Raw genomic sequence first — 21,262 nt, 5'->3', positions numbered from 1 at the left:
CAAAAAAAAAATCTTTTTTATATATATATATATATATATATATATATATATATATATATATATATATATATATATATATATACATACATACTGTCACCAGTGCAGTACAGTGTTATATAACTGGTGTGGCAGGGACATTGGTGACAGTATGTAGAAAAAGAAAATTCCTTATTTTTTTCTTCCTGTCTGTGATTAGCGCTGCGCAGTGCCGACTTCATGCCAGGCTCTGCATGTGTGTGTTGCGAACCTTAGTCATCCTTAGTCAGGTAATCATTGCCTGTCAATTAAATACATTGAATGGCATGCAAGGAAGCCATCCAACGTTTTCAACTATCGTGTGATCTGCTGTGATTGGTCACAGCGATCATATGACACTGGCAGCGGGCCGGTGCTGTCATTGGCTGTGTCCAGTGAAGAGGCACATTCTCAGGAGGATGACATATGATGTCCACCCAGAACTACAGTGATAGAATGCATTAAGATAAAAAAAACACCTGCCTTTACAATCACTTTAACACCTTCTCGCCTGGCCTATAGTAAAATGACAGCCAGGCAGGAAGGTGTTAAAGGAATTGTAAAGGCAGAAGTTTTTTTTATCTTAATGCATTCTATTCTCTTCTGTGTGTGCCAGCCTCCCCAGCACCCCCTAATTACTTACCTCAGCCCCAACTCTCTCCAGTGATGTCCACAAGTGTCTTAGCCATCCAGGACTCTCCTCCTGATTGGCAGAGACACAGCAGTGGCACCATTGGCTCCCACGGCTGTCAATCAGGGGAGAGAGGGGGTGGAGCCTGGTCCAGACTCCGTGTCTGAATGGACACACGGAGCTGTGACTCGGCTTGAGTGCCCCCATAGCAAGCTGCTGACTGTGGGGGCACTCGACAGGAGGGAGGGGCCGGAAGCAGCAAAGAGGGACCCAAGAAGAGGAGTATCCAGGCTGCACTGCACATAGGAGGTAAGAATACTATAATATGTATGTATGTATGTATTTTTTTTTTTTCACTTTAACTAGAGGCCCAGTGTGTTTTTGAAACATGTAAGGAATAGTAAACCAATATCAACACAGAGAGTTGAACTCCATAATAAAGCATCTGTTAAAACGTGTATATCAGGACATTTGGAGAAAAGTCAGGTGTTTGTATAATTTTTGTTGGTCAGTGACCCAAAATATTTAATCAAGAGGCTCATCATATAAGCTAGGCAACTACCATTTGAAGAAGGATGGGTCAGCACTGACAGACCCCATGTTTCCCTTACATTTTGTAGAATCTAAATCGGGGGTCTCAAACTGGTGGCCCTCCAGCTGTTGCAGAACTACAATTCCCATGAGGCATAGCAAGACGGACAGTTACAGGCATGACTCCCATAGACAGAGGCATGATGGAACTTGTAGTTCTGCAACAGCTGGAGGGCGTCAGTTTGAGACCCCTGATCTAAATACATGCAAAAAATTGTAGTTGTACTACTGCCTGCTGGCGTATTGGACACTAGGTCAAATACTGCAGGCCAGCCCTCAGGGGTCTTATCCCTGAGTCATCCTTTTCAAGATCTGGGAATTGTAATGTAAATATAGAACAACTGGCACAGTTCTACATACCCCTGGAGCCAGGGAGCTTATGTGTGTAAAGATGTACTGCTTGAACCAAACTTGATCTCCATTGAAAATAGTTGAATTACAAATTCTTACACTTCAGTTTTTCTGCTAGCTAATGTATTGAATTTCAATCAATGTACTCATCCATTACACTTTTTGTATTAACTAATTTGTTTTATGACTTTCTTTTCAGAGTCCCTCCCCCCCTCGACCCCTTCCCCTCTGAACAATGCATCGGACCATGCGGATCAAGATGACTGAGCTGAATCCACATCTTATGTGTGCTCTGTGTGGAGGATATTTCATTGATGCAGCAACCATTGTAGAATGCCTCCACTCCTGTGAGTCTACTGAGATACATAAATTGCCTGTTTCCTTTTTAAAATGATAGTTCCCAGCTGTGTTGCTGATCGAATGCTTTCAATACTTTTGAAATTACTGACTTGCAAAAAATAGGCAGATCTTATTTGTTTGTAGTTACTGGCTGACAAAGTATGAAAGACCAAAACTGGTAACTAGCATTCTAATATGAAGGCCAGCAGTGACAACCTGCATATTCCTTTCAGTGCAAGAACCTGCTATTGCCTTGACACGTTTGAGTTCTTTCTTTTCTTTTACACAGTTTGTAAGACCTGTATCCTGCGCTACTTAGAAGCACACAAATTCTGCCCCATGTGTGACTCTCAAGTGCACAAAGGACGCCCTCTGCTTAGCATAAGGTGAGAACTTGTAGAATTCAAACTAAAGTGATTGACGCATGCAGACATTGCTTTCATTTCCTCCAGGTTTTATACACTAGGCCGTATATGTGCAACAAAGAAGAAACCATAAACTGAGAATGGTTGTGATGCACTCAATCCTACTGCACTTACTGCTGCTCAGGAGAGATTACCAGACTTTGCATCAAACAATCTGTTTTTCCACTTATTCAGAGCACGCTTTCAGCTGATATCCACTTTGCAGCTCTTGCATTTATACTGGAAATACCAGAACTACTACAATACAAAAAAGGAAAACAGAAGTGTGCTGGCATAGTGTGTGTGTATATATATATATATATATATATATATATATATATATATATATATATATATATATATACACACACAATAGGCATAGATAAAAATCCCGCCCCCCCCCCAGTGGTTGCACTGAAATTTTTTGGTTTAAAAAAAAAAAAAAAAAAAAAAAAAAAAAACAACAAAAAACTATAAGGCAAAGGCATAATGAGCTGGCTCATTATGAAATACTCACCTTAGAACGAGGCTAACCGAATCACTGTGTTGGAAAAGGCATCACCCCTTTGTGTCAGTATTTGTGTTGAACCATCTTTTGCATTAATTACAGCCTTTAGTCTGTTGGGATATGTCTTTATGAACTTTGCACATCTAGACTTTGCAATATTTCCATGCTCTTTTTTGCAGAACTGCTCAAGTTCAGTTGAATTTGATGGTGACTGTTTGTGGACTGCAGTCTTCAAGCCATTCCACATTTCAATGGGGTTTAAGCCTGGGCTCTAGTAACAAAAATGTTAACAAATATGGGATTTTAATGGCACCACACTAAGAATTCATTATAAAATATTTTATTGAAAGGTTACATGGGTATCTAAAAATCACATAACATGAATTTGACAAATCGCCAAAACACTCTATTCTGCTGAGCTAGTAACACCATATCTTCTCACAAGCTGTGAGCCCCCAATACACAGTGGAAATTTGATATTAGGACATCTCAGTTATTCTGAAGTACCGAACATCTGGTAGTGACCAAAAAAGGTATGGTGAAATTCAGTGCAGCAACATGCTCGACATGTTTCACATATTGACATGCTTCTTCGGGAGCATGATCTATAATAACACGAATATAGTATCATTAAGTACATTGCAGATAGATACATATTCGCTTGCAGTAAAAAATGCAAAATAAGAGGTAAATAGATCATATGAGGGAGGAGGCAGCAAGGTCAAATAAACCACCAACCGCCAGCATAGAAGGGCTGGATATGGGAACACACCTCCAAACAAAAAACAAGCCAGCTCTAGCTGTTGTGTACTTGGTGGATTGTCACATTTTTTTTATAAACTCCACTGTATGAAATACTAGCAGCAACAGCAGTCAGTGCTGTGAGCTAGCTGCACATGTAATATATTGGTCCAGGACTGCATGCATGTTTTGAAGGTGAGATCTAGTAGTTTTTGTTATATAATTTTGTACATACATTTTGACTGCTTTACTATGCAAATTCATTTTTATTAAATTGGGGACCAATCTAGTACCATGGGTAACATGGCAAAATGTGTATATATAATGCATACTCAAACAAAAAACAAGCCAGTGACAAAACTGTAACACTCAAATTTTAGATATAAATTCTCTTGGGACAGAGATCCTAGACTCCCTTCTATTCCATGGTAAGACATATACGTTCCTAAAAATAACAGGGTACTAGATTGGTCCCAAATTTTATAAAAAAACATTTGCATAGTAAAGCAGTCAAAATGTATGTATGAAGTATATAACAAGAACTACTAGCTCTCGCCTTCAAAACATGCATGCAGCCCTGGACCGATATATTACATGTGCAGCTCACAACACTGTACCATAGATTGCTGTTGCTTCTGTGGCGCTTATAATATGTTTCAAGCCACCAAGTTCACAAAGTACACAATGATGGCTAGAGCTGGCTTGTTTTTTGTCTGAGTCTACATTAGATATACATTTTGCCATGTTACTTTGTTTATTATTCCTCCCTATCACTTTGCACTTTGTCCCCTAGGTGAGCCCCCATATTCACCCTTCTGTGCTGGGGGTTGGTGGTTTCTTTGACCTTGCCACCTCCTCCCTCATGTGATCTATTTACAGTATTTTTGTAAGTACCTCTCTTTTTCATTATTTTAATGCAAGTGAATATGCATCTATTTTATCTTCAATGTACTTAAAGCGGGGTTCCACCGCCGTTTTTTTTTTTCCCCGCAATAATGTTTTAAATTAAGTTTACTAAATATTTCACATACCTCTATATGCTGTCCGATTCTCTTCCAAGTCTTTTTCATTCCTCCAAACTGCCTAGGAAAATGTCTCCAGGCGTTTTCCATTTTGCCTGTGGGCATGTGAAGCCCACAGGCATTGTCTTCCGGGGGACAGTCCTCTAAACTCCCATCATGCACCGCCCTTATGAGCTGCGATCTTGCGCATGCGCAGATCAATCCGCTAGAGCGAACACAACTCAGCCTGGGCGCCGCACAGACTCCTGGGGAAAAAAAAACGATCCCAGGAGCCCCTGCGGCAGACAGGAAGAAGTGACCTGCTGCTGAAGCCCCGCCCATTTCCGCATCGGCTCCGCCCCTTTCCGCAATCTCCAGAGGCAGAAAATTTAAAATAAGAAGTAAACAGAAGAAGACAGCAGAAAGGTAAGGGGGTTACCTAGCGATTAGGGAAGGGGGGACCACATAGACCTAGTACTGTTATTTAGGGTGGACCTCCGCTTTAATGATACTATATTCGCTTTATTATAGATCATAATAATCTAACCCTCAAGCTCCCGAAGCCTGTCAATATGTGAAACATGTCGAGCATGTTGGTGAGCTGAATTTTCACCATCCTTCTTTTGTACACTACCAGATGTTTGGATATTAGTACATCTCAGTAGTTCTGTAGTACCTATTTTCACTGTGTATCGGTGGCCCCCGACTTGGAGCTTGAGAGGGTATGATGTCACTAGCTCAGCAGAATAGGGTGTTTTAGCGATTTGTCAAATTCATGTTATGTGATTTTTAGATACCTATGTAATTTTTCAATAAAATATTATTAATTCTTAGTGTGGTGCCATTAAAATCCCATATTTGTTCACATTTTTGTTACTATGTCACCCAAGAGATGAGGCACTGTGTATAATTCAATGTCCGCAAGACCACTATTGACATTTCATATATCAGTAACGTTTTTGTTAATCCAAACAAAATAAATAATAATTCAGAGTCTGGTTCCTTATAGCAGATTACACAGCACAGTACATGTGCTGTGTAATCTGCCTCCCTCTAAACTGTAAAAAAAAACCCTCCCTGATCCTGCCACTTCCTGTATGTCCTCTCTATACTGACCACGATAACCAGGGCCACTCAGCCCTGACCACTGTGGTCAGAATACGTCCTTCCGTCACACAGATGTGTCCTCTCTGCTCTCCTCTCTCCCCCTCACCCCCTCCTTCCTGCCTGCCAGCTGTGTCTGTTTCTGCTGGCTGCTTTACAGCTCAGAGACATTGCTTCTGCAGGAGGTCGCGTGATCTCCCTGGCTGACGTCAGAGGGAGCTCACGCCCCCTCCCGCAGAAGCAATGTCTTGGAGCTGTAAAGCAGCTGTGAGTCACGTGACCGGCCTGAAGACAGCTCAAGAGGTATTTTGAACACTTGTTTTTACAAAGGACTTGATAGTGTGGTATGCCAAAATCTAATAGAGGGTCTGGCAGTGAATAAAATAGTTTAGATAACAAACACTTTAAGTCTGCTCTCTGATTAGGCCATGTAAGGGCATTCACCTTTCTTCTCCTCCAACCGCTGTGTGGTCATTTTTGTTGTGTGCTTTGGGTCATTGTCATGTTGGAAGGTAACCCTTCTCCTCATTTTGATTTTCATCAAGAATTTGACTGTATTTTGCTGCATCCATTTCTCCTTCTAACCTGACAAGTGCTCCAGTCCCTGCTGCAGAGAAGCACCCCCATAACAGGCTATTGCCACCTCCATGCTTTACTGTAGGATGTTTTTTTTTTTTTTTTTTTTTTTCCTTTTGGATGATGAGCTGTATTGGATTTGTTTGTTAGGTTTTTAATTCTTTATGTATAAATATTTAGAAAGACATCATTACTACATCTACAGAGAGTCACCAGTCAACCTACAAAAAAAACAAAATGTAGACACATTGCAACTTTTAAGTTACATTTACCTAAACATTAAGACTTAAGAGCCTAGGCAATGCTACTATATAGCATAATGTCTAACCATTATTCTCCTCAACTGCTTTACCCTAAATTTTCAAAATCCGCTAGGATAGGAGTACAGATTTATTATTCCTTTTTTTCGATCTCTCTTAAAAAAAACCCTACCACCACACATTAAATTAAATACCAAAAAGCCTCCCCTTGGCATCTCTCTCAGGTCCTGTGTATCACCTTCCCTCCTAAATATTATCCCTCCGATTATAGATGGAACTGATCTTTATACAAGCAATATGGAGTCCAAGTCCTCCAATATTTCTCATTCTGTTCTTTCATTGACATCCTGAGCTCTTCCATTTCCTGGATTTCTATAATTCTAGCCATTGAGATATAGTCGGCGCAATTGCAATCTTCCATAGTACAGGCATACATGCTTTTGTAGCCATTAAACGTTGTTTTAACAGTACGTTTTTTTTATTGGATAAGGATGTATCATGGAGTAAATATGCTACAGGCTCTCTCTTTAACCATCTGTTCAACCATATCCCAAAAGTCATTCAACTTCGGACAATCCCAAAAATGTTTTAAATAGGGTTCCCTCCCCATCCCAACAGCGCCAACAGACATCTGAGGAAACCTAAGATGTAGTACTGATGGAGTTTGGTACCATCTTGTAAGGAGTTTATATCATCCTTTTGAAGATCTCTTTCCAATTGTTTAAGAAAAGGAAGATCCTGTGGAGCATTGGCCATTATCAACAAGGAGTACAAATGTCTCATTGGCTTCCCTGAAAGGCAGGTCTGTTCAAACGCGGTTAGGTCTATTAGCTCGGAATACTTCTCTGGCATAGTGTGGAGTTATGCACCCAGCTAAAAATTTGCTATCCCCTCAAAATATCTTGACTTACAGCCATTAATATCTAAACTGCTGGCAACAAAAGTGACTACACCCCTAAGTTAAAATGTCCAAATTGTCAATATTTTGTGTGGCCACCATTATTTTCCAGCACTGCCTTGGCCCTCTTGGGCATGAAGTTCACCAGAGCTTCACAGGTTGCCACTGGAGTCCTCCCACTCCTCCATGATGACATCATGGAGCTGGTGGATGTTGGAGCCCTTGCACTCCTCCAACTTCCGTTTGAGGTTGTCCCACAGATGCTCAATTGGGTTTAGGTCTGGAAACATGTTTGGTCAGTCCATCACCTTTACACACACAGCTTCTTGAGCAAGGCAGCGGTAGTCTTGGAGGTGTGTCTGGGGTCGTTATCATGTTGAAATACTGCCCTGCATCCCAAACTCTGAAGGGAGGGGGATCATGCTTCAGTATGTCACAGCACATGTTTGCATTCATGGTTCCCTCAATGAACTGTAGCTCCCCAGTGCCGACGGGACTCATGCAGTCAGACCATGACACGCCCACCACCATGCTTGACTGTAGGCAAGATGCACTTGTCTTTGTACTCCTCACCTGGTTGCTGCCACACACGCCTGACACCATCTGAACCAAATAAGTTTATCTTGGTCTCAAAAGACCACAGGACATGGTTCCAGTAATCCATGTCCTTAGCCTGCTTGTCTTCAGCAAACTGCTTACAGGCTTTCTTGTGCATCATCTTAAAAAGAGGCTTCCTTCTGTGATGACAGCCATGCAGATCAATTTGATGCAGTGTGTGGCGTATGGTCTGAGTACTGACAGGATGACTGCCCCACCCCTTCAACCTCTGCAGCAATGCTGTCTGCACTCATACGTCTATTTCGAAAAGGCAACCTCTGGATATGACGCTGAGCATGTGCACTAAAATTCTTTGGTCAGCCTGTTTTGAGTGGAACCTGTCTTGTTAAACAGCTGTATGGTCTTGGCCACAGTGCTGCAGCTCAGTTTCAGGGTCTTGGCAATCTTCTTATAGCCTAGGCCATCTTTATATAGAGCAACAATTCTTTTTTTCAGATCCTCAGAGTTCTTTGCCATGTTGAACTTCCTTTGACCCGTATGAGAGTGAGAGCTATAACACAAAATTTAACACACCTGCTCCCCATTCACACCGGAGACCTTGTAACACTAACGAGTCACATGACACCGGGGAGATAAAATGGCTAGTTTAGCCCAATTTGGACATTTTCACTTAGGGGTGTACTCACTTTTGTTGCCAGTGGTTTAGACATTAATGCCTGTGTGGTTATTTTGAGGGGACAGCAAATTTACACTGTTATACAAGCTGTATACTCACTACATTGTAGCAAAGTGTAATTTCTTCAGTGTTGTCACATGAAAAGATAAATTATTTACAAAAATGTGAGGGTTGTGTACTCTTGTGAGATACTGTATTTAAAATAATATTTTATAAGATGTTTTTATTACAAATTATGTGAGCAGACTGCAGTTCCTCTTTAGCATGTGTAAAAATTCTGTTTCTTGATCATACATCACGGGACACAGGAGCTCATTACATAGTGGGTTATATACGCACCTCTGGTGATTGCACACTGGTTAACCCCAATTAAGGAGAATTCCTCCCCTATATAACCCCTCCCATATTGGAGGCATCTCAGTTTTTTTGCCAGTGTCTATGGTGGTTGGTCACGTAAAACATGTGCTATGAAGAAAGCTCTGTGCAGGTCCCTGCGGGGGCCTAAGAGTTACAACAAACCGGATCCATATCTCTGGCCGATATTTTGACTCCCAAGATGGTATGGTACCCGGGCCTCGTCATCCGAAGAAACAAGGTTTTGCCTGTAAGTCCTCTCCTATTGGAAGACTGGGCTCTGGGAAAACCAGACTTGGTGTACTATTTACATAGTGGCACGAAAGTTTCTGGCAGAGTCTTTTACAAGGTCCAGGTAGGAGGTTCTTCTGAGAAAGAACCCCAAAAAAACCTGGGGGTTGGCACAACTTGCCCGCCGTGATGGGTGAAGGCTGGAATCTGTCTGTTTTCAGCAATTCCTGCGGTGAGGACAGGTAAGGGAAGTTAATCCTATATATTATGGATTTCTTCATTTGAGTAGTAGTATGTCTTACCTGGTTTCCACCACTAGAGGGAGTAAGAGCAGCCTGATGCATACTTGCATGCCTTTCAGTACACACGCTCAGTGAAGCCTGGTTCTCCAGATATCTCATGTCTCCACTGCAATCCCTGCCACAATATAGGTAATACAGGGGTCCCGCGTAGTCTGGGGGTCCCACGCAGCTCCGATGGAGATTCCCTTTCCCCCCCTGGATTCCGGCAGACCTCGTGCACGCGCGCAGAGCGTGCTCCCGGGCTAATAGAGGAGGGGGGAGTGTGGTTGTGAGCGATACTGCTCATGCGCCAGGCGGCAGTTTTAAAAAGCCCAGAGCGTCAGGGGGCTGTAAGAGTGAGACACAGGAGCTGTGGGCAGTAAGTATCCCAAGGGATTGCATCCAGGTAAACCTAAGACACCTACTCAGCATCAGGTTGTGCAGTTTAAGCATATATATTTATTGTGAGACTTTAAGCACAACAGTGATTGCACTTTGTACTAGTACCTCTGCTTTGTAGGTTAGGACTATGTCTCCTTGTAAGAGGGTCTCAGGGGGAGGTAACAAGGGCACTGGTAAATCACCGCCTAGGTCCAGGGGTTCTAAAAATGCCTGTAAGTTACCATCCCCCCTTGCAAGACTGGAGCCAGCCTCACAGGATGAGTCAGTGCCCCTGTCAGGTTTTGCAGCCTCTCCTAATGTCTCAGCCCCGGTATACGTCACTGAGGACTCCCTTAGGGCTACATTGGAGGGTTTTGAAGGGAGAATCATGAATTTTATTTCTGCTTCCCTGAAAGATAGCAGGAAAAGGGGTAGATCCCCTCCCTCTGCTGAGATTCCTCTTTCAGATGATTCTTCTGACAATGAGGAGAGATCCCTATCTTGGGACAGGGATCTTGAGCAGTCGGAGGAAGAGGAGAGAGTCCCCTCCTCCCAGGCGCTCAGAAAACAGGTGCAGTATTATACTGAATTGGTGCGTACCACATTCAGAATGCCTGCTGCTGAAGTCGCTACGTCCTCTGTTTCTTCCCTGGGAGTCAGGAAAGTCCCACAGACTGCTTTTTCCTTTCCAATTCATCCCTTAATGGATAAATTGTTGTATGAGGATTGGGGACATCCCGATAAACTGTTTGCTCCTCCTAAAAGGTTTTCTATGCATTATCCTCTGGAGGAAAGTTTCACCAAGAAATGGGGGGTCCCATCTGTCGATGCGGCAGTTTCTTGCGTGAATAAAAACCTGACCTGTCCGTTGGATAATGCTCAGGTAATTAAAGATCCAACTGATAAGAAGCTGGAAACATTATTAAAAGCCTCCTTTTCCATGACTGGCGCTGTAGTGCAACCTACAGTCGCAGACGTGGGGTTGTGTCAGTTCCTCAAGGAACAGGTTAAGCAGATGCTTGGCCTCCTTCCCAGTGAGGAAGTGGAGAATTATGCAGAAATACCTCAAATTCTGTGTTTCATGATTTATGCGATTTTGGATTCTGTCCAACAAGCATCTCGTTTGTCTCTCCTGTTGGTACACATGCGAAGGGCCCTATGGCTAAAGAATTGGGCAGCTGAGCTATCATGCAAGAAGCATTTGATTGGGTTCCCATTTAAAGGGGAACGTTTGTTTGGAGAAGAATTAGACAAATTCGTCCAAAAAATTTCAGGGGGTAAATCTACTCTCCTTCCAGTCAAAAGGAGCAAACGTCCATCATTTAGGCGTTCTCTCTCTCTCGGAGCATCAAGCTCTAAGCAGTGGCGATGGCCTTCTCAACCCTCCTCTACAGGAAAGGCTCAAGGCCGGGCCCAGTGGCAGAAGAAATCCTGGGGGCGAAAGCCTGCCAAGCAGAGCCCAAAAGCTTCCTTGTGAAGGGGCGCCCCCGCTCGGCCGACTGGGGGGAAGGCTCCTGCAGTTTGCGGAAGCCTGGCGGGAAGAGATCCGGGACAAGTGGGTGATCTCTTCGGTATCTCTGGGCTACAAGCTAGAGTTTCAGGAGATTCCACCGTCTCGCTTTCTAAGGTCAAGGATCCCCAGGGACCCAGTAAAGCGAAAACTGCTATTTCTGGCCTTAGATCACTTACTTTCCCAGGGGGTGATAGTAGAAGTGGACCCAAAAGAACAGGGTTCAGGGTTTTACTCAAATCTCTTCACCGTTCCGAAGCCAAATGGAAGTGTCAGACCTATCCTGGATCTGAAGGATCTAAACCGTTTTTTACGCATCCGGTCCTTCCGAATGCAGTCAATTCGCACTGTGGTCTCCTCCCTGCAAGGGGGAGAGTTTATGGCATCAATAGACATCAAGGATGCATATCTCCATGTGCCAATTTTTCCCGCACTCCAAAAGTATCTAAGGTTCGCGGTAGAGCAGTGCCATTTTCAATTTGTGGCCTTGCCGTTCGGGCTCGCTACGTCCCCTCGAGTCTTCACAAAGATTCTGGACCCTCTCTTGGCAAACCTAAGAGCTCAGGGTATAGCCGTCATGGCTTATCTAGACGACTTGCTTCTCATGGAGAAAACAGTAGCGTTCCTGAACCACAGTGTTACCAGAACGCTAGAACACCTGGAACGCCTAGGTTGGATTATAAACCTAGAAAAGTCGTCCCTACAGCCTGCTACCAGGTTGGAATACCTGGGTATGTTTATCGACACCGCTCAGGGCAAGGTGTTTCTTCCAAGGCCAAAAACCTTGTCCATTGGGGATCTGGTGCTCCTAATTCTGGGCAGGAGATCTTCCCCCATTCAGTTGTGCATGAGACTGTTAAGGAAAATGGTCGCCTCCTTCGAGGCAGTTCCATTCGCCCAGTTCCACTCAAGGCCTCTGCAAAGATGCATCCTTGCGGCTTGGAACAGGAAGCCCCAGTCCTTGGATCTTCCTATGCGTTTATCCCCAGGGACACGCAAGAGTCTCGTCTGGTGGTTACAAACCGAGAATTTGCTGAAAGGCAAAACTTTTCTTCCTCTTCCATGGAAGATTATAACTACAGATGCCAGTCTGACAGGCTGGGGAGTAGTGTTGGAGGAGACGTACTCGCAGGGGAAATGGTCTGCGATCGAGAAGCTATTGCCCATAAAGGTCTTGGAGATCCGGGTAGTTTATATGGTTCTCATAAACTGGTCTTCCAGACTACGGGGTCTCCCTGTTCGGGTTCAGTCCGACAATGCCACAGCAGTGGCCTATATCAATCACCAGGGCGGTACCAGGAGTCTGGTTGCGCAAAAAGAGGTGAATCGCATACTTGTCTGGGCAGGAAAGCATGTTCCATGCCTTTCTGCAGTCTTCATTCCAGGAGTGGAAAATTGGCAGGCGGATTTTCTGAGCCGCCAGCAGTTGTGCCCAGGAGAATGGGCTCTGCACCCGACGTGTTTTGGAACATATGTCGCAGGTGGGGTACTCCAGACATAGATCTGTTTGCGTCCAGGTTCAACAGAAAACTGGACAAATTTGTGTCGAGAACAGGAGATGCACTTGCTCAGGGGTCAGATGCTCTGACAGTTCCCTGGGATCAGTACAATCTGATTTATGCCTCCCCCCCCCCCCCCTGTGCCCGCTTCTGTTGCGGTTCCTGGGAAGAGTCAAGAGGGAGACAAAATCAGTTCTTTTGGTAGCCCCGGCTTGGCCCAGGCGACCGTGGTACGCAGAGATCATGAAGTTGGCAGTAGGCAGGCCGTGAATCCTCCCTCTCCAGCCAGATCTGCTCTCTAAGGGTCCAATTTACCATCCTGCTTTACACATTCTGAATTTGACGGTTTGGCTGCTGAGACCCACGTTCTGAGAGACCGTGGGCTTTCGGGACCAGTCCTTTCTACTCTGGTCAATGCCAGAAAGCCGGCCTCCAGGCTTATTTACTACGAAATCTGGAGGGCATATGTTTCCTGGTGTGAACCCAGGGAATGGCATCCTAGAAAGTATGTCATTAGCAGAATCTTGGCCTTTCTCCAGTCAGGCCTAGAAATGAATTTGGCCATAAGCACTATCAAGGTGCAGATTTCGGCCTTGTAAGTGTTTTTTCAGAAGCCACTTGCATCGCATTCCCTGGTGCGGGCTTTCATCCAGGGGGCTATGCGGATAAGGCCGCCAGTCAAACCTCCGGTATGCCCATGGGATCTGAATTTGGTTCTCTCGGCTTTGCAGGGGCAACCTTTTGAACCTTTGCATCTGGCTTCACTAGTTCTTTTGACTAAAAAATTTGTTTTCTTGGTAGCCATATCCATGGCTAGAAGAGTGTCAGAACTAGCAGCTCTCTTCAGCAAAGAGCCGTATCTAATTATTCATAAGGACCGGGTGGTCATGCGTCCCAACAGGTCCTTTCTACCGAAGGTGGTTTCAGGATTCCATTTAAATCAAGATGTAATCCTACCATCCTTTTTTCCGGACCCACAGTCCGCAGAAGAAGAATCTTTGCACACTTTGGATGTGGTTAGGGCAATCAGTATCTATCTTCAAGCAACTGCTCAGATAAGGAAAACTGATTGCTTATTTATTTTGCCGGAAGGCCCTAGGAAGGGCCAGGCGGCATCAAAATCCACTCTGTCAAGGTGGATTAGACAGATTATTTCTCAGGCCTATAGTGTTAAAAGGAAAGTCCCTCCTTTTCAAGTGAAAGCGCACTCTACTAGGGCTGTAAGTGCTTCTTGGGCAGTGCATCACCAGGCCTCCCTGGCTCAGATCTGTAAGGCTGCAACTTGGTCATCAGTCCACACATTCACCAGATTCTATCAGGTGGATGTCAGAGGGCAAGAGGATATCGCCTTTGGGCACAGTGTACTGCAGGCTGCAGTTTAGGTCCTCCGGTCCATGGCGGTCTATAATTATGATCTGTGTCTCCCTCCCCTCAATCTGAGCATTGCTTTGGGACATCCCACTATGTAATGAGCTCCTGTGTCCCGTGATGTATGATCAAGAAAATAGGATTTTTATATACAGCTTACCTGTAAAATCCTTTTCTTGAGAGTACATCACGGGACACAGGGCTCCCGCCCCTCTTGGGTTTTACGTGGTTTCCTATTGCTTTGCTACAAAACTGAGGTGCCACCCATATGGAAGGGGTTATATAGGGGAGGGATTCTCCTTAATTGGGGTTAACCAGTGTCCAATCACCAGAGGTGCCTATATAACCCACTATGTAATGAGCTCCTGTGTCCCGTGATGTACTCTCAAGAAAAGGATTTTACAGGTAAGCTGTATATAAAAATCCTATTTTTCTGCATGATAGGATATCTAATGACTATTTGCTTATTTAGGTCTGATAAAATATTACAAGACATTGTATACAAGCTTGTACCAGGACTCTTCAGAGGTAAGCAAATATTTTGTGTGCGTTAGTTGTCATAGTGGTACACTTATCTTTGTGACAGCATCTAAAAAATCTTTCTGACCAGCAGCAAAATATGCAGAAGTTTATAACGAGTATGCATAATGTCAATTCAGAGGCATAACCTGTACCATAGTTGGGTACTTTTTTTTTTTTTTTTTATGGTAACTCCTAATTTTAACAGCTAAGATGTTTTTCTTTTTCTTTTTTTCTTTTATTAAAGATTTTAACACATGGATTTAAAGAGGAAGTAAACCCTGATGGGTTTACTTCCCCTTTTTTTCCCTGCAAAGGTAAAGCATAATGGACTACTATGCATCGCATAGTAGCTCATTATGTGTCACTTACCTGACACAGGAGCCAGCGAAGTCGCCGCTGATCCCTGTAGTCCGCCGCGTCCATCTTGCTGGTGGCGTCTCGCAGCTCCGACCAATGACAGCGGCGCAACCGCGATGACGTCACTCCCGCGCATGCGCACGGGAGTCGCGCCTCGCAGCTCCGTTGCTGTCATACGGCGAAGCCGCGATGACGTCACTCCCGCGCATGCGCACAGGAGTCGACAAATTTGGCAAATCCATTCTTGGATTTGCCGCATTTAGTGCGCCTGCGCGCCGCTGTCTACGGCGCATGCGCCGTAGACAGCGGTGCCCATTTTCGGGCAAATATCTCCTAAACCATATAGGTTTAGGAGATATTGCTTGGACCTACAGGTAAGCCTTAATCTAGGCTTACCTATAGGTCCAAGTTGTTTGGAAGGGTTTACTTCCTCTTTAATGACTTTACTGTATGCTTGCCATACTTTCACGTTTGCAGTATTTTTGTATACAGATCAAATCTAAAAGATTATTGCATGGCTATTTGTCTAAAAATACTGCTAACATTTCTCTCACATTAACAGTGAATTTCTATCATGTGTCTATTGGGGAGAGCATACAAAGAAGCCATTAAGGTGGCATAATATACAAATTCATGATATACAACATTGACTCATGAGGAATAGAAGCTTTCAGTAGTTCACTTTCTCATTATATAAAAGTAACTATTACACTCATACAATGATCATTTCTCTTATATTCACCGACTGACACAGCTTCTCTCGTTAGACCATTGGGTTGTTATGCCACCTTCAGGAGAAGACTAGGTATTACATGTTAACATGTGATAATAAAACTAGAACTTTTAGTTCTGCCCAAGGGGCGGTCCCTTAGGTAACAACCCCTCAGCATGCTACTGCAGCCTCAGTTTTATTTTGCCTAGTGAAGGGGAAGGACCTAGAAACCCTGACGGGCCCATCGGTCTGTCTTTTTATTTTTTATTTTTTCTGCAGAAGCTTGGCTTTTTGCGCAAGATGATAGATCCTGTGATCTGCTATCAACAGCCGACTAGGTGACGGACTGGATACCCTTATCCTTGTAGTCTCCCCAGTCTGGCCATCGAGAGTGTGCAGATCGCAGCTCCGTGCTAGGCCAGCCACGACAAAACTTCCGCTCCAGAGGTGGTGGGTGAGCTTTTATGCTCCGGGGCACACATATGACCGGGCTACTGATGTCTGCATCACAGTGTGCCAGGCCAGCAGCCACCCTGTACTGATCAGAGAGTGGGTCTGTAATGGAATGTTTTTCCAGCTTTTCAGGACTGGTAAGTACAGCTCTCCCTGCCTTGGTGGGGCTGAGCAGCTGGGCATTCCCTGGGAGGTCGGTTCGGGGGTCCCTCATCTCCCTCTATTCTCTCCCTGTCCCTATCTGTGGGGGATGCTGCAGAGCGGTGTGTGTGTGTGTGTGTGTGTGTGTGTGTGTGTGTGTGTGTGTCTCTGTGCAGGGGCTCTCACCTGGGGGGGGGCTGCTCTGGCTGGCTTTGTCATGAGTCCTGTTTTTCATGTCCCTGGAAGGTGCCTGTGAGACTGTACCTGTGTCCTTTTGCAGGGCTGTTTCACAGCCATTGTTTCTCTCTGTCCCTCATGGTTTTGCATTGGTGGCCTTCTTCGGTATGGGCAAGGGAAAGCATCCTCTCTTGGGCTTCGGCACCCATTTTCCCTGTGATTTGTCCTTGTACTGGACGCCGACGGACATTTTCTGGAAGCCTGAACAAGTTTTTTCAGCTTTCTCTAGCAGCAGCATGTGGCCATTTTCCCTGTGTTTTATGTCCTTATACTGGACGCTGGGCAGCCATTTTCTTGAAGTCTGAGCACATTGCAGATCAGTTTCAGAGCCATTAGCAGCAGCTTCCACAGACACTGAACTGATTCCTCTGCACCTGGGAGCCAACAGAGACCACAGGCACTACCTGCTGGATAGCACAGAACCTTTCAGGGTGCTGAGTCCTGCGGGAAAGAGCCCCTTAGCCGGCAGCAGTAAGGAGGGTGGGACTGTCACTGCCCTCAGTCCCCTTCGAGTGGCAGACAGGGTAGGGTCAGCATGGCTTCAGAAACTGGTGTTTCTTCCCCCGAAATCCAGGCAATTGAATCGGTTCGCCTGCAGAATGCGCAGTGCCCTTGGACGCCTTGTTGACGGTCCTCAATTCATTCATTGCCAAGATGGAGGCGGTGCGTGGGCGCAAGGTGCTAAAAAGCAGCCCCTGCCCCCCCCCCCCCGTCCTCTAGGGAGAGCTCTGACACAGACTCGGGCCCTGCTGAGGCTGGTGACCCCTGCTCTGTCGTTTCAGATGACGCTGACCAGGACCGTTCAGACAGGAGGATGAGTCCCCGTCCGGGTCCGTATGTGAGAAAGCGCTTTGTTGGAGCACTTATCACAGCTGTGTGTGATACCCTGAAGATTCAGGAGCCAGCTGATCCCTCTGCTGATGTAGCGGCTCCTTTTGGGTCCCGTAAGCCAGCCATTCACCTAAGGTGTTCCCTTATCTGACTTATTTTGACAAGTTCTTTTACAAGGAATGTGGTCGAGCGCAACGGACCTTTTTTTCGGTCCCCAAATACATGGCGGTGCGTTGCCCCTTTGAGGAGTGCCTTTCCAAAAAGTGGTCTGCTCCTCCAGTCGTGGACCCCCCCAGTATCCAGGTCAAACAAAGTAACCACGATCCCGGTAGAGGGGACTCCTGCATTTAAGGATCCCATGGACAGGAAGGCTGAGGCAATGACTCGTTCCTTGTTTACGGTTGTGGGGTCAACCATGCGACCAGTATTGGCAGACACTAACTGATTGGGCAAAATTGTTGCACCGCGAATTGGGAGAATAACTGGCTTCTCCTGTCTGCGTGGAACTAGCACACCAACTAGTGCATGGCCTTAAGTACGTTGTGATGTGGCCCTGGATATCCTCCCCCTGTTATCCAGGACTTCAGTGTCAGCAGTGGTGCTGAGGCACCTGATTTGGTTGAAATGCTGGTCTGTTGACCAGGCATCCAAAAAAGGCCTGACTGATCTTCCCTTCCTTGGCAACCGGCTCTTTGGAGGCTCTTTGGATGACATTATTAAGAATGCCACAGGTGGTAAGAGTACTCTACTCCCACAGGCCAGGAAGGCTAAGGAACCACGCCATAGGCAAGGGCCCTCTTTTTTCCGCTCACAATCGGCTTTTTCGTCCGCCTGGAGCTTTGGCTAAACGTCCCCAGCACGACAGGACGACCACAGAAGGACAGAAACATCCCTGGAACCACAAGCCTAACAAGCCTGCGAGCAAAAGTGCTACTGCATGAAGGTCTGCCCCCACTCATGACTCGGGTGGGGGGTCGCCTTCGGGAGTTTGCAAACCCGATGGTCTTTTTGACTGTCTGACCAATGGGTCTGCAATCTGATTTCCTATGGCTACAAGATAGATTTCCTCTCTTGGCCGCAAAACAGATTCTTGCCCTCCAGAATACCCATTCACCTGGCTCGCCGGGAAGGCCTCTTGGGGGCAGTAAGGGACCTGCTGAATCGCGGGGTGATTGTACCTGTTCCGGAATCGGAATGTTTCCAGGGGTTCTACTCGAACCTGTTTGTAGTTCCCAAGAAGGAAGGGGTACGTTCAATCTTGGATCTAAAAACCCTCAATCATTTGTGAAAGTGCAGAGGTTCGGAATGGAATCAGTTCGCTCAGTAGTCGCTGCACTCCATCAGGGGTACTCCCTGGCGTCCTTAGGCATCCAGGATGCATACCTGCACATACCCATATGCCTCCGGCATCAAAAGTTTCTGCAATTGCAGTCAGGGAAGCCCACTACCAGTTTGTGGCTCTCCATTTTTGGTTTGGTATCAGCCCCCCGAGTCTTTTCCAAGTTATTGGCTCCTGTGTTGGCGTTGCTACAGCAACGTGGGATCGTGATCGTGGGTTACCTAGACGATCTCCTGAGAGCTTCTTCCGCCTCAGTTAGAAGAGGATGTGACAATCACCATGCAGACCCTGCAAGCATTTGGGTGGCTGTTGAACCTAAAGAAGTCGGTGATTGTACCGACTCAGCATTTGGAGTATCTAGGCTTGCTGCTGGACTGTCCCAGTATCCTCTGGGACTGTGACATCATAATGGGGTGGGGACATCATCTGGTGATGTCCCTAATATAAGTCGCCGCGCGTCGCATCCGTGAGCAGAGGATGCGACGAGGCAACATCTGAAGAGAAGAACAGAAGACGGCAAAAGCGGCGACAGAAGACCGGCTGTAAAAGAGCTAGAAGAAGGCGCGGTGGCCCGGCAAGAAGAACCGAAGAGGGGGACAAGACCCGGCGGCGAGGAAGAAAGCCGGGCTCCTCCGCTAGCAAAAGAGCTAGAAGAAGATAGTGGAGGAGTCCGGCGAGAAGACCCCCGAAGATGGAAGATCCCCGGAGCTGTGCAATAAACAATTTTAACTCTTGTGTGTTGTGTTTTTTTTTTTTTTTTTTTACTTTTTTTTTTACAGGTGAATGGGTAGGGGTATATTGTACCCTATACTCATTCACATAGGGTGGGGGGCCGGTATCCGGGGGCCCCCTTATTAAAGGGGGCTCCCGGATTCCGATAAGCCCCCCCCACCCGCAGACCCCGACAAACAACGGCCAGGGTTGTCGGGAAGAGGCCCTTGTCCTCATCAACATGGGGACAAGGTGCTTTGGGGTGGGGGGGCGCGCGGCCCCCCTTCTCCAAGGCACCCCCCATGTTGAGGGCATGCGGCCTGGTACGGCTCAGGAAGGGGGGGGGGCTCGCTCTTCCCCCCCCTTTCCTGGCCGGCCGGGTAGCGTGCTCAGACAAGGGTCTGATGGGCGCGTGTGTGTGGGCGAGTCCGTTCATTTCAAAAGTATGGCGGATAGTCCGGCGGACTTAGAACGCCGTATTAGTCCGCTGAAAAAGTGCCGTGTGTGGGCAAGTAGCCTGTTCGGAAAGTCCAGCGAGAAGTCCGCTACGTGTGTACGCGGCATTAGTCGTCAGATGCTGGACCCAGGAGAATGGGCGTTGCATCCGGAGGTGTTCAGGCTACTGTGCCTGCGGTGGGGCACAACAGACGTAGATCTTCTGGCCTCCCGTCTCAATCGAAAGGTGCCGAAATTCATGTCCAGGACAACAGATCCGTCAGAAGCACTGGTGGCTCCGTGGAATCAGTACCAGCTGATCTACGCCTTTCCTCCAGTGAAACTGTTGCCACGCCTGCTTCGCAGAGTGGAAGCCGATGGGATCCCAGTAATACTGGTTGCCCCAGATTGGCCTCAGCGTCCTTTGTACACAGACCTAGTGTGCCTGGTGGCAGACGCTCCCTGGCGACTGCCATTGCGAGGGGACCTTCTGTCTCAAGGTCCGATTCTCCATCCTGCTTTACCATCACTGGCTTTAACTGCATGGCTATTGAGATCCAGGTGTTGGGGAACCGGTGTCTGACGGACTCGGTGATCTCAACTGTGTTGAGAGCATGGAAATCTTCTTCTCGGAAGATCTATTTTCATACCTGGAAGGCCTTCATCTCCATGTGTGAGGAGGAAGGATGGCATCCGCGCTCCTTTTCTATATCCAGGATCCTGCTATTTGTTCAGCAAGGGGTGGACCAGAATTTGGCGGTTCAGCACCATTAAAGGACAAATATCAGCTTTGGCTGTGCTTTTTCAGCAACCTCTGGTGTCTCACTCTCTAGTGAGTACTTTTGTTCAAGGGGTGCGACATGTAGTTCCTCCGGTGCATCCACCGTTACCCCCGTGGGATCTGAACCTGGTATTATCGGCGCTTCAAAAACCTCCATTTAAAAATATCAGAGTTTCCCCTGTTGACTCTCTCCCAGAAAGTGGTCTTTCTGGTGGCCATCACATCGGCCTGGAGGGTTTTCGGAAACTGGCGGCCTTGTCCTGCAAGTCGCCCCATCTGTTTATCCACAAGGATAAGGTGGTGTTGCATCCGCAACCATCTTTTCTGCCGAAGGTAGTCTCAGCGTTTCACATCAATGAGGACGTTGTGTTACCATCCCTGTTTCCTAAGCCGACACATCCTAAGGAGGTGGCCCTTCATGGTTTGGATGTGGTTCGGGCTGTGAAGGTGTATTTGTCTGCCATGG

General features: G+C 46.3%; 1 protein-coding gene across 2 annotated transcripts in view; it reads left to right on the top strand.

Moving 5' to 3' along the window:
* The window catches only part of PCGF2 (polycomb group ring finger 2), a 276,564-nt gene that overhangs the window by 135,738 nt on the left and 119,564 nt on the right, over window positions 1–21,262 (top strand). For both annotated transcript variants that reach the window (XM_077459419.1, XM_077459421.1), the window contains 3 exons: window positions 1,788–1,935; window positions 2,217–2,313; window positions 14,750–14,805. In XM_077459419.1, coding sequence (XP_077315545.1) covers window positions 1,824–1,935; window positions 2,217–2,313; window positions 14,750–14,805 — 265 coding nt within the window. In that variant the 5' untranslated portion in view covers window positions 1,788–1,823. The remainder of the gene's footprint in view (window positions 1–1,787; window positions 1,936–2,216; window positions 2,314–14,749; window positions 14,806–21,262) is intronic.

The sequence above is a fragment of the Lithobates pipiens genome, unplaced genomic scaffold, assembly GCF_037356315.1.
Source record: "Lithobates pipiens isolate NorthernLeopardFrog02 unplaced genomic scaffold, aLitPip1_a1.2 Scaffold_28, whole genome shotgun sequence".
In the NCBI taxonomy this organism is placed as follows: Eukaryota; Metazoa; Chordata; class Amphibia; order Anura; family Ranidae; genus Lithobates; species Lithobates pipiens.
The sequence above is the reverse complement of the archived record's forward strand: the minus strand, read 5'-3'. Positions and strand labels throughout refer to the sequence as shown.